We start from the raw sequence: 16535 nt of genomic DNA on the forward strand, positions 1-16535 counted from the left end.
CAGACAATCTCCATTTCACTATAAATAGAGTTAGCCGTTGCATCTATTAAAGGTTACTGGAGCGGAGTGGAGTGACCAGACATGACTGTTTTCTTCATTCAGACACTGATTCACCTTTGTCCCAATTTCAATTTAGTCCCAAATCTAAGGCAATTGAACAAGCATCTGATGTCGATCAGTCACTCAGTTGTCGTTTTTAATGCTCTATTTTCTACTAGTTAGCAAAATACTGTAAAAAAAATAAAAAAAATAAAGCAAAATAAAAAACTTGACTCAAGCTTTTAGCGTTTTTCCAACCTCGTCAGCGGCCTCTGGAATTCATTCCAACATATGGTATTTCACAGCACACATGATGAGATGTTTTGCTGCACACAGCAAATGCCCCCACATACCAGGAATGACTCATCAGTCTGCTAATAGCTCATACTTGGTTGCTATTGTTGCTCTGAAGTTTTGTTCTTTCAGCTTCTAGAGAAAATCATGGCAATCAATTAAAAAGTCTTGAATGGATGACTGAAGAAGCCAAAGAGATATATTGTACAGCCCTAACTCCAGTTGCCTTTCTTTAACACTTTTGGATATAGCATGACCTGGATGACTGAGAACCTTCCTCGTCCACTGTGCTGCATATGCTGACAAGACACAGACAACTTTCACTTCCCTATAACTACCACTTCTACTCAGTTTAATTGCAGTGGAAAGATGGAAAGTCCATCTGTTCGGGTGGTTGGACAGGAAAGGCTCACATTACAGATTATGCTTGTCATTGTTGCTTAAATAGATATAATTATCACCTGAGTCGTATTACTAAAGGCACCTTTGTCCCAGTGTTTCAGGTAACACTGTATGTGAGCCCAACTCCCCATTAGTCCTTTAGAACTGAAGGAGCTCTTGGATGAGTGGCAAAACTCTACAAGTCCAGCTGCCTTTCTTTAACGCTTTTGGAAACACCATGACCTGGGTGACCGACAACCTTCGCATACATGAGCCACTCTGTCTACTCAGCGTCACCCGTTCCTGACCTCTCCCCTGCTTCTCACTTTCAAATTAGCAGTTCTGCATGATAATCATCTGTGATAACATCTCTTTATGTAACCGCATTTACAGTCTCTCAAATATCTTCCAGTGAGCTTTAGTGTTCATGATCAGTTTCAGTGGATCATAAACACACCGTAATGATAGCACTTTCTTTTTTTACTATTAGTATTCATTTTTGCAGTTACTGTGATAAATAAATGAGATAAAACAGATCAAGCTCCCTCTGAGCCACATCTCACTTCTGTTTTCAGAGACTGAGTAGCACTAAATGATGAGTAAACTGCGTGTCATCTGGCACAGATAAAGAGTGCAATGCTGTCACCTTGTGTTCAAGAATTGTACTGTAAACTTATCCTCAAATGTGCTGTTGTGCAGGTTTCTTGGATTGACAAATTGAAGAATCTTAGACTTAGGACAACTGATGCAATTTCGATGCAATGCAATATTTTGTTCACACAACATGGTTCTATTTTATTCTTGAACTGTTGCTGTTTGTTTTGTTTTGTTGTTTTTAATTTTTATTGCAAAATTCTGCTTATTTGTATTTACTCATCAAAACGGAGCTAGAAACGCTCTGAATACACTTCTGAAAACCACTAACACTGAAAGACTGTCAACTACTGATGTAGACAATTATGGAGTCAGTAGATGGCAGTGACGCTTTCAAATGTCTGTGCTACTACTGAGACAGAAGGAGAAGAAGAAGAAGCGACGTACCAAACATAATCCCAGCAGCAGCAGCAGCAGCAGAAGAAGAAGAAGAGCGCTAGCTGTTAGCTTGTCACTCAAACGCAATTTATCAAATGTCTGCCTAACCTTCTGTGTTGGTGTCGAAGGAAATCATATGCGGGGAAGGAGAGGGAAGGGCATATTAAACAGCTCCTGACACAGACCAACCCGACTTTTTAAAAACATGGAGAAACAGCTGCATTTGAACCTGTTAGCCTCCAGACCTCCTATGGCAGGTGGTTTTCAGTCCGGTTCCAAAATGAAAATGGGGTGAGTTAGCTAGCATGTTATTAGCATCCTGTCAGCTGTGTCGGGTATTTAATGTTTACCCACCATCACACCTGTTGGTTAGTGTTCCTGAAGCCAGACGCTGGACGCGTATATGTACAGTTTGTTTAAAACTACTCCGACAAAGTGATTCCGTTAGCCAAGCTAAATAAGCTACTGCTGCTACCAGAGTTTGAACCATCACTGTTGGATAATATGATTGACTTAGCTAGTAGCTTTGCCATGTACGCATTTTATATTTATTAGCTCCGTCCGTTAGTATTTATACGATATTAGCCAAGATGCGTTAAGACGTAAACATTCGTGACCATACATGTACACCAAGTACAACGCTAATACTCTCTGGAACTAGGTTAGAATCATTGCTAACAGGTTTAGCTGCAGGGTTTGTGCCACCTTCATTTCCGTTTGCACAGCCAGTGTAATGAAGGTCAGAGCTTGTTTACATCACCATGTCAAAGTAGATGTGTAAACATGTTCGTGCTTCTTGACTGCATACCCTCTGTGTATTACCTTTGTGAATAAAACTCCATCCATGCTCCCCCTGGAGATTGTGTGTAGGCTATGTCAGTCAGAGACATTTGATTCTTTTAGTTTAAAGGTAAAGCTAGATAAATGACGTTGCAGTGTTAGAAAGGAATGGTGCAGAATAAAAATGTTATTTGAGCAGTGTGTTTTAAGTTCATGACCAAGGTGGAGCAAAGGTTGATTGCAGAATTACTTGATCAGTGTGTGGCACTTAATCCTGTTATTTGACAAAGTAAAAAGGTGATAAGAGATTAAGTATGTCCCTCAATAGAGACGCTGTCCAGAGATTTTTGTCTTGCGGTGATGCATTTATACTTTTTTTGTTTTCATTAGTGTGTCTAATGAACTGGCAAGTTCTACTGGAATGCTGAATCACACCAGACACGAACTGATTTACATCTTCCTTTTCACAGACCTGGACGGAAGAGAGATTTCTCCCCCCTGACCTGGAGTCAGTACTTTGAAACCATGGAGGACGTTGAGGTTGAAAATGAAAATGGCAAAGATATATCCTTGACTACTGATTTATGAATTAGTGATGCTTTGATGTGTGATTTGATTCAACTCTTATTTTGTTAAGGAGACATCAAATAGGTGAAGTGTGAATATTCACTGGAGGGAACAGGAGCATACAAGGTAAAAGCTTGACCGTTAGACTCCAAGAGTGACGGTATCATTAAACAAGATCTCAGATGACGGAGGTAGAAGGGGAGACAGGACCTCCCCAGAGTCTAGACGCTGGTGGTGGTGGAGAAAAAGATAAAACTGACAGGTGGCTGAAGGAGACCTCTGATGAAGACTCGTAGAATGACTATGGTGAGGTGGAGATGGGGAGGAGCAGGGTACAACCTGCAGACGAAGTGACAGAATGACAAATAGTTGATTGAATGGAAGTAGTGAGGCAGTAACTGAGAATGGACTGATTTTGACACCGTGGGAAAATGTAAGAGATGAGGAAATGGAGTGACAGCCCACATTCACAGGAGGGGAACAGATCATGATGGGACAGATTTTCCTTATTGAACTTTTGCCCAAGCTTCATATTCATAGCAGTGTGCCATATATCTTGCAACAGCACATTTACAATCAGTTCATAGGGTTCATGTTTATTCTGTTTTGAGAAGCATCTGTTTACTTTGTTGCTCTTACGCAGCTCTGGCTTGTGTTTCCTTGACTACCTTGAACGTTTTCAGAATTTACTGCAGTGGCTCCCATGGTCCTGTGCTGCTCCTGCTCCATGGAGGAGGCCACTCTGCGCTTTCCTGGGCAGTGTTTACTGTAAGCATTATTATGTTATTAACACAGTTACACAGTTATTGTTGCAGTTACTGAAACTCTAACTTCTTTGGTCTGAGAAAGGTATGTTAAAATACTCACCAAACTGTGTGCTATAAAGTTGTTTATCACAGCACACTTGCTGCCTGCTATTTTATTTAAATGGTTTCTGTGTTTTTCTTTGTAGGCCGTCATATACAGCAGGATCAACTGCAGGGTGGTGGCTATGGACCTTCGAGGTCATGGTACGTCTAAGTGGTTGTGTGATACAACATTAATTATTAGACATATTTTGTTCATAGTTTAAAAGTTTTTTAAGAAATGGAGAGCTTTCTAAACTACATACACATGCAGACATCCCCTGATTCATTCTACCAGTGCAGCTTGATCACCATGTTATCAGAGGATAATTCCTCATTCAGTATTTGTTATGATTCTTTAGCTCAGACGGAATAAATTCTGAAATTTGTCTCTCTGCCATCATCTACAGGCGACTCCAAAGTGAAAAATCCTGAAGATCTTTCTGCAGACACGATGGCCAAGTGAGTTCTTATTTGCACAGTTAAGCAAGACACTGGTGTGGAACCATTGAGTTTTAACTTTATGTCACAGAAGCATGGGAATCAATTAAGGCGGTGATGATTCATGTCCCTTCTTCCCAGCTGTGTTTACAATCCCCATACAAGTCTGCATGCATGTCAACACCCATTACTCTTGTTTGAATTACTCAATAATTCATCATTGCGTAGACATGTAACATATTTAACATGAAAGAGTGGAAATAAGCTTTGGACTGATATTTGTCAAATATCTGTACTTGTAAAAATAATGTCGTCATGAAGACATATCAAACTTCTGTGAGTAATAAGCTTTTTGTAGTCATTTCTTCACCCATTTTAACACTTGTGCTTGTCAGCTGAATAGTCCCAATCACTTCACAATCTGCTGCACACCAAAATAAACAGCAGGACATTCCCTAATCAGGTTTTGAAATCACAGCAAGTTTCTGCTTTTTCTCTATCAAAGGCCTGATATTATGTCCCTCTATTACATAAAAAAAATACAAAATGTATGTGCTCTCCTTGGCAATGATTCAGAAGACTTGTTTTATGCCAAGTTATAGACATCCCCACTACAGTATTTATAGTATATTGCCAGATTCCAGATAATTTCTCCAATTTCATAATTTACTATATAGCTTTTCTTTGTTGGGAAAAATATTGAAAAGAAAAACATGAATCATAATATAATATAATGTCTGATAGGGTTAATGGAAGTCGAATCAGGCGCTGCTTTAAATTCTGCCACTCCCCACTTAACGGCAATGAGTATTTAATGCCTAGGTGCATCCTTAAATAGTCACGATTTCACAGTTTATTCTGGTAGAAATAAATAAATTCTAGTGTTTGGTTGGTCCTTGACTGAAAAATATTTACTCAGTGCAGATTATAACATGATTAACAAATTGTCCTTGATTTTTCTTTCATTAGAGACATTGGCAAAGTGGTGGAGGCACTCTATGGAGAGAACCCCCCTCCAATTATGATTATTGGACACAGCATGGGCGGGGCCATTGCAGTTCACACAGCCGTGGCTAATCATGTACCATCCCTGCTTGGTCTCTGTGTCATTGACGTTGTGGAGGGTAAGATTTTTTGCTTAAATTGACCAAGAATTGGAATAATATTAATTAGTAACTGTATCAAATTAATGATGAGCTCAGTATTACTTGTTTTATAATGACGAATAATTTACTCGATTTCATTTAGGTACGGCAATGGATGCTTTGAACAGTATGCAGAATTTCCTCAGAAGTCGGCCAAAGACGTTTAAATCTCTGGAGAATGCCATTGAGTGGAGGTAAACATTAAGTTAGTGATCTCTGTGATTAGACAAGATTGTACTCTTCTGTAATTCAGCAGCCTTGTTGAATCAGTTGCTTCTATTTATAGAGTCTGGATTCTCAGTCTTTCTCTCTGTCTGCCACCTTTGATTTCAGTGTGAAGAGTGGCCAGATCAGAAACATCGAGTCAGCACGGGTGTCAATGGGCGGCCAAGTGAAAAAGTACGTCCACTCGGTTTCTCGTCTGTACATTAATAGCAACTGTATGTTTCACTCACTGTATTTTACTTCCAACATTCCTAGGTGTGAAGAACCCACCAGCAGTCCAGGTGTCCCCAACAGCATTGGCGAAGGTATTATAGAAGAAGAGGAGGACGAAGAAGTGGAAGAAGAATCCAACAAGAAAAGAATGAAGGAAGACGACCAAGAGGTTTAGTCTCTTTCTATATTTTGCCTTCTTATGTAACCAGTAAATGTGTTGGAAAGATGTTGAAAATGACCTATACACATATTTTTTTCCTCACAGACAAAGAAGGAGAGCATCTTTACCTGGCGAGTTGAGCTTTCAAAGACAGAAAAATATTGGGACGGCTGGTTCAGAGGTCTGTCTGCTCTCTTCCTCACCTGCCCTGTGCCAAAGCTGCTCCTGCTCGCAGGTTTGAACCCTCTCCGTGTCACACAGAGAACATATTCATTTTTTTTCTGTATTACATATTAAGTATCTGGGCAGTCCAGCTAGTTTGGATGGACACAAATGATTCAAATTCAAGCTATTTTGCCTTTGACTGCACATTTTCACCCCTGACTTATTCTAATTGTACAGGAGTAGACAGACTTGACAAAGACCTTACTATTGGACAGATGCAAGGTAAAGGACACAGATTGTTTATGACGCATTTTTTCTTCCATGTTTGTTTCTTATCTAACACTGTAAAATACACAAGTCTCAAAAATCGTTGTTTGTGCACAGGAAAGTTTCAAATGCAGGTCCTCCCCCAGTGTGGTCATGCAGTTCACGAGGACGCACCTGAAAAAGTAAGTGATCCTTACCTGAGTCATTATATTTATTTTTATGTTTCATTTATTGTCTGATAACAGAATCACTGTACAGTTTGATGCCTGTTTTCTCAGTATAGTTTTTGTGTGTGTTAGTTCAGTAGGACCAGTTTGATCCAGATTCAGTTTGTTGCTATTTTTTAACCTCTTGTCGTTTGTTGCTAGGTAGCAGATGCTATAGCAACATTTATGGTCCGGCACAAATTCACTGAGTTTAAGGAGGGATATCTGTGGTAAGTGAACTTCCTACTAAGAACTTGATCCCTTAACTACACCTGCTTGTTTCTGAGACTCACAGGAAAGCTAGATAGATTCCTCGTTAGTATAGTGGACAGTATCTCCGCCTGTCACGCGGAAGACCGGGGAGATTTGTGTGTTTTGGGGGACCTGTGAGGTAGTGGTTAGAGATGATGCTTGGGGCCAGAGGGACCCAGGTTCACATCCCCCCCGTGTCCATGGCTGCGGTGCCTTGAGCAAGCACCTAACCCCCCAACTGTACACACTACTGTGTGAACAAATGGATGGGTCAAACAGCAGGAACATAGTATTATTATTATTATCATCATTATTATTATAAGGTGAATCCACAATGCCTTATTTTTATTCCACTGTCTTTTTCTCAACAGCTAATTTCCTGTTTTCAGCCTAAACATAGCCAGCAGTCATAGAAGAAATGTTTCAAGATTCATCATTGTCCAATTTAACAGCAAATTAAGGAAAATATAATAGTATTATTATTATTATAATTATTATTATTGTGCTTTTGTTATGTAGATATATTTTGCCTTTCAGCTTTGCCTTATTTTTATTTTAAAATATTTGGACTGTACTTTTCCTTTACTATATATATTTTTTTATTTTCTGAAATACAAAGCTCTCCTTGTTTAAAGGTCCATTCAGTAGGATTTGGTGGCATCTAGCGATGAGGCGAAAGGGCCCTCTCTAGAGTCTGCGTTTGGTTTGTCCATTCAGGGCTACTGCAGAAACATGTCGGTGCAATAAGGTTCAGTTTGTGGAAGTGGACCAGCTCCCTATGTAGATATGAACGGTTCACTCTAAGCGAAAACTATTTGTAGTTATACTACAAACACTAATCAATACTAAATTTGATTTTGGCTTATTGACTCAACAAAATCCTACTCACTGGACTTTGAATGTTTTATTTTGAGTGATTGCGTCATTGTTAATGTGTGTTTGTAAGGTTTGAATTGAAACTATGATTAAAGATGGATGCAGCCAACAATGCCCCCCAACTTTTATAATGTGTGTGTGTGTGTGTGTGTGTGTACTTTTGTCATATTAATTTTAGATGCGGTATATCATTGCATCATGTAACTGCCTAGCATGATGAATGTGATCGATGTTGCCCACATCAGAAAACTTATATATACAGTTGTGCTCATAAGTTTACATACCCTGGCAGAATTTTTGATTTTCTTGGCCATTTTTTAGAGAATATGAATGATGAACGCAAAATTTTAAAGGTCAGTGAGTTTCTGGGCTCCTGACAGACCCTTGCATCTTTCATTCAGTGCTGCACTGACGTTTCTGGATTCTGAGTCATGGGGAAAGCAAAATAATTGAAGATCTGTGGGAAAAGGGAACTTAACTGAAAAGGAAAGGGATATAAAAAGATATCCAAGGAATTGAGAATGCAAATCCGCAGTGTTCAAATTCTAATTAAGTGAAAAATGAGGGATTTTGTTGAAACCAAACCACGGTTAGGTAGACCAACAAAAATATCAGCCACAAATGCCAGGAAAATAGTTCAGGATCCAAACAAATGGCACAAAGCATCCCGCTTACAATACGCCAAACAGCACAGAGACAAGCCTCAACAATTCTGGAACAAAGTAATTTGGAGTGATGAGACCAAAATTGAACTTTTATTTGGATCGCTGATGATCGCTGATGTTTTGGGGATGTGTGAGCTACAAAGGCACAGGACGCTTGGTCAAAATTTGATGGCAAGATGAATGGAGCATGTTATCAGAAAATACTGGAGGAGAATTTGCACTCATCAGCCCAAATGCTGCGCATGGGACGTACTTGGACGTTCTAACATGACAACGATCCAAAATACAAGGCTGAGTTGACCTGTTGTTGGCTACAGCAGAATAAAGTGAAGGTTCTGGAGTGGCCATCTCAGTCTCCTGACCTCGGTATCATCGAGCCACTCTGGGGAGATCTCAAACATGCAGTTCATGCAAGACAGCCCAAGAATTAACAGGAGCTGGAGGCTTTTTCCCAAGTATGGGTAGCTTTACCATCTGAGAAAATAAAGAGCCTCATCCACAACTGCCACAAAAGACTTCAAGCAGTCATTGATGTTAAAGGGGGCAATACATGGTATTAAGAACTGGGGTATGTAAACTTTTAATCAGGGTCATTTGGGTAGTTTCTGTTGTCATTATGATTTAAAAAAGAGTAAACAGTTGTTTTTTTTGTGTGTGTTATGATGCATATTCTCTGAAAAATGGCATAGATTCTGCCAGGGTATGTAAACTTATGAGTACAACTGCATCAGTCACAGGAGTATTCTAGTTTTTCCATTGTCTCATGCATCGGTCCCACTAGAATCCTTATTAGAATATGTGACAGCAGAGTTTTGTTTACACAATTTATAACTATACTTTATAAATTGAGGTGATGTTGGATGTACTGTGACACCTACAGTTTATACACAGCTTCAGCGCGTGATCGCACATCGGTTAGCACATGCTCTTTATCGCAAAATGACGTACTTTGTGTGCCTCATATACTCCATGGAACAAAGGATGTCTTTTAATTGTCCCTCTGTGGAACAACACGCTCTGAAATACGTTGCGAAGATGTGCAGTATAAACATCTGAATTATTGATGAACCTTAATGACTGTCCTCCGAAGGACTAAAGCCTCCGAGATCTTTTTGTGATTTCAGTCAGTAAACAAAGCTGAGGCGTGCTGTGGTGAACAGGGACAGATGTTTTTTTGGTTGCGTCATATAAGGCCTAGATATTACTTATTGTACATTATACACATTTTCAGCAAAGCCTGAAAAATGTGGGATGAAGGTGAATTTGTGAAATTAGAATCTTCCATACTCCCATACTAATCTAATACAATAAACATAGTGACTTAATTCTTATAAGTCATCTTGTAACTTTGTACTGATAGTTTCAAGTCAAGTACTGTAGTATTTGTATGAGAACGGATACACATGAGAGATCCAGACACTCACTATTCGTTAAACATTTTCTGTAATAGATCTTTTCTTCCAGACAGTTATTTGTGCTGGTCGGTAATGGCCATTTACATAAATTCCTCATGAACATTAAGGAGCTGTCCACTGTGCTGTGGTGCTGAAATACAACACTGATCTGTCACAACAATAAATCCCTTGACAGGTGAAGTAGATAACATAGATCGTCTTGTTAAAATGCAATGTTCTACCGAGAAATCTGTGGTCCTGGCATTCATTTGGATGACACTTCCCACCCACCTAAACCTTATTGCTGACTGTGCACCCCCGCCCTGTGGCAACAGCCGCCCCCAGCTCAAAAACTGCTGAGGAACAGTTAAGAAAAGTCATGATAAATTGCTTAGCTTGTAGTCCCCTCCCCTCAACCCGTAGGACCCAAAGAATCCCACTAAAAATGTTCTGGTGCCAGACATCACAGTAATTAAGTACACTAAAAGATAAGATAAAAAGATAAAAGATTAGTTAAATAAATAAATGCAGGCTGGAGGGATGGTGAGGCTGATGAATGATGATGATCTAAGAGTCCAGCATGTTGCTGGTCCAAAGTGATGTACAATATCAACATGGATCACATGAAGTTTAACAAAGACTGTTGTACCCAATCGCTTCCACTTTGGTATCATACCACTGTGGAATATTTAGTAGCGAGGAAATTTCATGACTGGACTTGGTGCACAGGTGATTTCATACATCTGGCCATGGAAGTGATTGGAACACTTGAAATCAATTATTTGGATGGGTGAGTGAATACTTTTGGCAATATAGTGTATGTCAAAATTAGCGAAAATGAACTTTTTCGAGCTGTAAACACAAGCATCAAAGTCCGGCTGATGTAGGCTCTTGATTTTCTCAAGTATGTCTAATTTGCTATGAATTCTGTGTAGAAGGCTTTTATAAACCGGAAAACATTTGTGACTCAACAAACATATCTCAGCTCCTTTCTTGGAGCAGTAAACCTTGACCTCAATGAGAAATGTAATAGCTACAGGTATATTTAATGTGGTTTATTGAGAGATTTCAAAAATTAAAAATAAAGAAAAGATTGAAACAATAAATGCAACCACACTCAACCTCCAACAGGTTACTCATGTCAGAAAAACAGTCTCCCTTCTCATTGTTCAGCTCCAGAATATGACTGGCAAACTCAAGTTTTGCCCCCTGCTTTTGACTCTTCTGTCAGTAGCACAAACTTGGCATCACCATGGAAACAAAGGTCTCAGATTTGTTAGCATGGCAGTACAGTGGCTAATTATTTTGATTTAAAATAAGTCAGTCTTTAATTTTGTGAAGGCCGACTGGTCCTTTCTGTGTGGAGTTTGCATGTTCTCCCTGTGTCTGCGTGGGTTCTCTCCAGGTACTCCAGCTTCCTCCCACCGTCCAAAGACATGCTGGTTAGGTTCATTGGTGATTCTAAATTGGCCGTAGGTGTGAGTGTGAGTGTGAATGGTTGTCTGTCTCTCTGTGTTAGCTCTGTGATAGACTGGTGACCTGTCCAGGGTGTACCCTGCCTCTCGCCCAATGACAGCTGGGATAGGCTCCAACCCCCCCACGACCCTCCAGAGGACAAGCATCACAGAAGATGAATGAATGAATACTAATTCATAGTCTAAAGAGCTTGGAGCTGTGAAACCTGCTCCAAGGTTACAGTATAGAGTTGAGAGTATCATAATTGCACAACATGAAACATAACAATTGGCCCTCCTCTGACACTGTATCTCAGGCCTAAGTTTTAAACCATTCATATTCTATCCCACATGCAGTAGATATCAGTGGGCAACAATCTTGTTCTCATTTACATTGTTTTGTTCTCTATCTTATTTGGCAGCTCAGTTCACTGAAACGATGAGTCAAAAATCTTGGATTCAAACTGCTGGGCATCTACCGTGTCCCGTTGCACCTGTTGTTCCCATCAGAAAAACTATTATTTCAGGAAATGCCAGCAGAATGTGAGTCATCTTTATTTATTTATTTACTTTTAGTTAATCTGATTTAAAAAGATCCAGTTGGGGTTTTGTTAAAGGAACAGACGTAAGGGAGCACTGACTGATCCTGGGGGATGAGCGTCAGCATCATCTAAATACACCGTCACCAGACAGGGCCCAGCAAAATGTTAATGTTTAGAGAGACGTCTGATGTGTTTGTGTACATCAAACTGAGTGATACACAAATTCTGTACCTCCGAGATGATAAATATCATTCACCGTGTTTCCATTCATTCATTCATCTTCTGTAACCGCTTGTCCTGTGAAGGGTCATCGGGGGGTTGGAGTCTATCCCAGCTGTCATCAGGCGAGAGGCGGGGTACACCCTGGACAGGTCACACAGGGCCAACACAGAGAGACAGACAACCATTCACACTCACATTCACACCTACGGCCAATTTAGAATCACCAATGAACCTAACAAGCATGTCTTTGGACGGTGGGAGGAAGCTGGAGTACCTGGAGAGAACCTACACAGACACGGGGAGAACAGAAAGGATTCGAACCCAGAACCTTCTTGCTGTGAGGCATCAGTGCTAACCACCTGGGAAATAAGTTGCAAATGTAACTTTTGCAATATGGGGCAGTAGTACAGCAGTTATCATATGTTTTTATAATAAATTGGGCAGAAAAGTAAATGAAAACACAGCTTCCCCAAACTTTTACCCCTTCAAAGTAACCTCCGCCAAAGCAGAGCTTTGACTGGTTGTTAAAATGACACAGGCAGTGATGTCAAGACACAGATCCTCTATAAAAAAAGGTGGCTGTGATGGGTGGAGGATCATTGTCTCCTCACATGTGTCTACTAGAACTTCATTGTCAGACTAAACCAGAAACAAGTAAGTAATTGTGTCTCAGACTTACAATAAGTTTAGAAATGTCGATATTTCTTTGTATTTTGTTTATTGTGACACTACCTAATCACATGTGTTTTGTAACTCCTTTCATTGGAGCTGTGTTTCAGATCATCACATGTTAATCTAAGATATAAAAACTATTCATTATGTGTATTAAGGATCAGTCTGATGTACCTTGTCATGCCTTTACAGACTTTACAGACAGAAGCTGTAGTCATGAATGACACAAGAGAAGTACACATAAAGCCATTTCAGACTTCTCTCACAGCTCTGCTGTCCATGCTGCCGTGTCTTCTCTTCCTGTATGTTAACAGCGTCATGGTGTTTGCCTTGCTGAGAAAGCCTCTCTTACTGGAGTCCTCCCGATATATGTTGTTTGGTCATTTGCTCTTCACTGACTCTCTCCAGCTCATAGTGACTATGTTACTGTACATCTTCGCTGTGACTATGGTCAGAATGATCGGCTATGTCTGTATCATTTTTACACTGCTTGCAGCCATCACTGTTAAAATGTCTCCCCTCAACCTAGCTGTGATGTCTTTGGAGAGATATGTTGCCATTTGTTTTCCACTAAGGCATGCTAACATTGCCACACTGCGGACGACGACTATAGCCATCACTTTTATGTGGACAGTGGCCTCTTTAGAATCATTCATACAGTTTTTCCTGTTTGTCAGTCTGGAGAACACAAGCTTCACTGTGCAAAGAGTCTGTACCAGAAACACTGTCTACCACATCCAAGTTTATGTAACTTTAAACAGAGCCTTCACCATTATGTATTTTGCATTGGTGAGTATGGTAATCATTTACACTTACATTGCAATCATGATTACTGCGCGCTCAGCTTCTTCTAGTGTGCGCAATGCCGATAAAGCATATAAGACCGTGCTGTTGCACCTGCTTCAGCTGTGCCTGTGTCTCACCTCCGCTCTCTTTAACATGATCAACTCCAGTGCCCTGCTGAACCTAAATCCTGCTATTGCTATTCATATTCAGTACATCCTCTTTTTAGGTCTGATTGTTTTCCCAAAGTGTCTGGGCCCGCTCATATATGGCCTCAGAGATCAAACCTTCAGGCATGTCTTCAAATACTATCTTACCTTTGGCCTTAAAACCACTGTTCGGCCATTTCCTCAGTTTTGATTTTCTAACTGTGTGTGCTTTTTTTTAACTTGCGCAATCATTTGCAGTAGGCATGATTGTCTGTGTAACTGTTTCTCGAGTCTGACAAGATCTGAGACGTTGTTTCTGGTCAGAGTAAAAAGAGTAGCTCAAACCATAATTGTTTGTCTGTTACTGGTAAATGCATACGTATGTTGATGGGCTAGTTTTGAGTACAACTGAGAGCATACTGTCTAAATCATTATTTAGTGATCACAAGGACAATGCACTTCTCATTTTGCTAACAAAGGTCTTCACAAATTGTTGATTTTCCATTTGTCTGAGTGATATTTTTAGCTCCCGAACACAGTCTTTAACCACAGTGTGTGCTCAACAGATTTACAGACTGAGGTTTAATAGTCCACTCTAAGTCACAATGACAAATGGTTTTGTGGAATATGTGAAATCATCCAGGCTATTTTTTAATTAAGTATTTTTAACCATTAGTTGTTGTTGTTTTGTTTTTTGTTTTTTTTGAGTAAACACATTTTAGAATGACCACTAAAACATGTTGCCATGCTTTTGATAGCTTTGATTGTTTCAAACTGAACAAACATCTCTGTCTGTATTACACTTAACACAAAAGCCTTTAACATAAATTGTAATGATCAATGTATGATTGTGTAACATTATACAACTATAGTGTTTCTCACAACTTTAAGAAGTGATATGGGTAGAAAAATAATTCACTATCTTACAATCAATTTGTAATTTAAAATGAGATTTATTTACTGTTTATTAAAAGTCCTTTTGCCTCAGATATGAAGACAACAGTCATCTCAGTTTTAATTTACAGATTAAATTGTTTGATGCTTGCCTTTTGTGTAAATAAAATGCATCTGAGGTCAGCCGTAGAATTATCTTAGCAGTGAAGAGAAGGAAATATTCCATGTTATGCTCATAAATGTCTCTGTCCTATCCTTGTTTGTGTAATACAGTTTTATTAAAACTGAAAGCATTTTGACGTGTGTAATTTCATTGTGTATATACAAATGTCTCTGAAAATTTAGCTAAATTTAATCTGTTTCTGAAAATAAACATTCATTCCCAATGGCATAACAATAGGACACAAGTTGACAAAAACACATTTACACAAGCATAAAAAAAGAACTAAAAAGAACTTTCCAAATGCTGCTGTTGGTGTGTTTAAGTTGTAACTGAATCAGTTTTATACCCATTATTATAAATCACCTTTCCAAATAACAAATAGCACTGGGTTTTATCTGATAATTTAAGCTTTTGATAACGATGGCTCAGACATTTTTACCTTGGATAAGATATTGTGAAATCTGAGTCAATATTTTTATAATGGTTACTGGTCATTATCGTTGGTAGAACTCTCTTTAACACTGAAAACTTGAGACTATGCAACATAGCTGCAGCCAAAGTGATGAAATAGTGATATCAATCTATGCGTAATGAATTCATTATTTTAACCAGCAGAGGTCGCCGTTGGTTCATAAATACACAAACTACACAAACTGAGACTCCAGTTCTAAGCCTTTAGTGTTAGTGTGCACGACGCTCATAAAATGGGCAATAGACTGCATCCAAAGTCAGACTTAATTTACCCAGATTTATTCTGAGAGTATTTGATTATATTAATGATGAAATTCCTGTCCCCTATTCGTTCTCACAGTGCAGATGGACACTTGTGTAGGAGACAGGATTGAGAAAGAGGGAACAATTTATGTGGGTAAACAGGGAGGGAGGTGCTGACCCAAAGAATAAAAGAAGAGCCTGAGCAGGAGGTGGACTAATTTAACCGATCTTTACTCCGCCACAGTGCTGAAGCCCCCTCAATACCTCTCTGGCTTTCTTGAAAGAGCACTTGAAGGGTTGAAAAACATTCCAGAGTGAGAAAGTACCTGGTGACAGAGAGCAGCTTTGGTTTAGAGCGAGAGCGGGAGGGAGAGGTTGTTATCTTGATCGCAAAACACTTCACATCCTCAACCTAGTAAATGGATTCCGTGGCTAAGTTTCTTTGTAGCCTCAGTTTTACCTTTGAACACACTGATCATGGTTCATCCACTGTGTTGTAGTATTTCCGCTGTGCACACAGGGAGTGCATCCCACGGTGGGAAAAAAGAAAAAATGGATACAGAAACAAGGGAAATGTACAGAAAGGATATCTCTGTGTTGGCCAACAAAGTAAGACGTGATCTAAGAGAAAACAGAAAGAGCATAGTAGTGGATTAATGAAAGGGAATGTCAGCATGAAACTTTGTAATATATAAATTCTGATATAGAAGAAGCCCCTAAATTGAAATAAGACAGGCATTTAACAAAGTCTCTTCTACATCTCAGATACGTGGGTCATGTAGTACCATGGCTTTCAGAATGATGCACTGCACTCAAGGCAAAAACATTTTTTGAGAACAATGGGAATACTTACACACATTTCACCCACTTCACAGTAGATTGACTAAAGATATACTGTTATGTGCATTCACACTATAGAGCTGTGGATGAATGGGATGTTGGGAGGGTAATTATACCCCCTGTGGCTCAAATTAAAACACTGACCTGGTTAGCTT

General features: G+C 39.4%; 2 protein-coding genes across 2 annotated transcripts; both read left to right on the forward strand.

Moving 5' to 3' along the window:
- Positions 1–1740: 1740 nt before the first annotated feature.
- On the forward strand, positions 1741–10151 carry ppme1 (protein phosphatase methylesterase 1). The gene is made up of 14 exons (XM_084564190.1): positions 1741–2037; positions 2997–3090; positions 3769–3861; positions 4046–4103; positions 4349–4400; positions 5349–5503; positions 5628–5718; positions 5858–5923; positions 6005–6131; positions 6228–6357; positions 6525–6569; positions 6672–6736; positions 6923–6990; positions 7384–10151. The coding sequence occupies exons 1-14, from the start codon at positions 1952–1954 to the stop codon at positions 7385–7387; spliced, it is 1134 nt and encodes a 377-aa protein (XP_084420316.1). The 5' UTR covers positions 1741–1951; the 3' UTR covers positions 7388–10151.
- A 1882-nt stretch (positions 10152–12033) lies between these two features.
- On the forward strand, positions 12034–14957 carry LOC311503065 (odorant receptor 131-2-like). Its single transcript, XM_084565580.1, has one exon. The coding sequence runs from the start codon at positions 13006–13008 to the stop codon at positions 13978–13980; it is 975 nt and encodes a 324-aa protein (XP_084421706.1). The 5' UTR covers positions 12034–13005; the 3' UTR covers positions 13981–14957.
- The last annotated feature ends 1578 nt before the right edge of the window (positions 14958–16535 follow it).

The sequence above is a fragment of the Chelon labrosus genome, assembly GCF_963514085.1.
Source record: "Chelon labrosus genome assembly, chromosome: 17".
Classification (NCBI taxonomy): Eukaryota; Metazoa; Chordata; class Actinopteri; order Mugiliformes; family Mugilidae; genus Chelon; species Chelon labrosus.

Coding starts and splice junctions, on each gene's coding strand:
- ppme1 (XM_084564190.1), top strand. CDS start 1,952: ATGGAGAAACAGCTGCATTTGAACCTGTTAGCCTCCAGACCTCCTATG. Junction 4,104..4,348: donor TATGGACCTTCGAGGTCATG/GTACGTCTAAGT, acceptor CATCATCTACAG/GCGACTCCAAAGTGAAAAAT. Junction 6,737..6,922: donor ACGAGGACGCACCTGAAAAA/GTAAGTGATCCT, acceptor GTTTGTTGCTAG/GTAGCAGATGCTATAGCAAC.
- LOC311503065 (XM_084565580.1), top strand. CDS start 13,006: ATGTACCTTGTCATGCCTTTACAGACTTTACAGACAGAAGCTGTAGTC.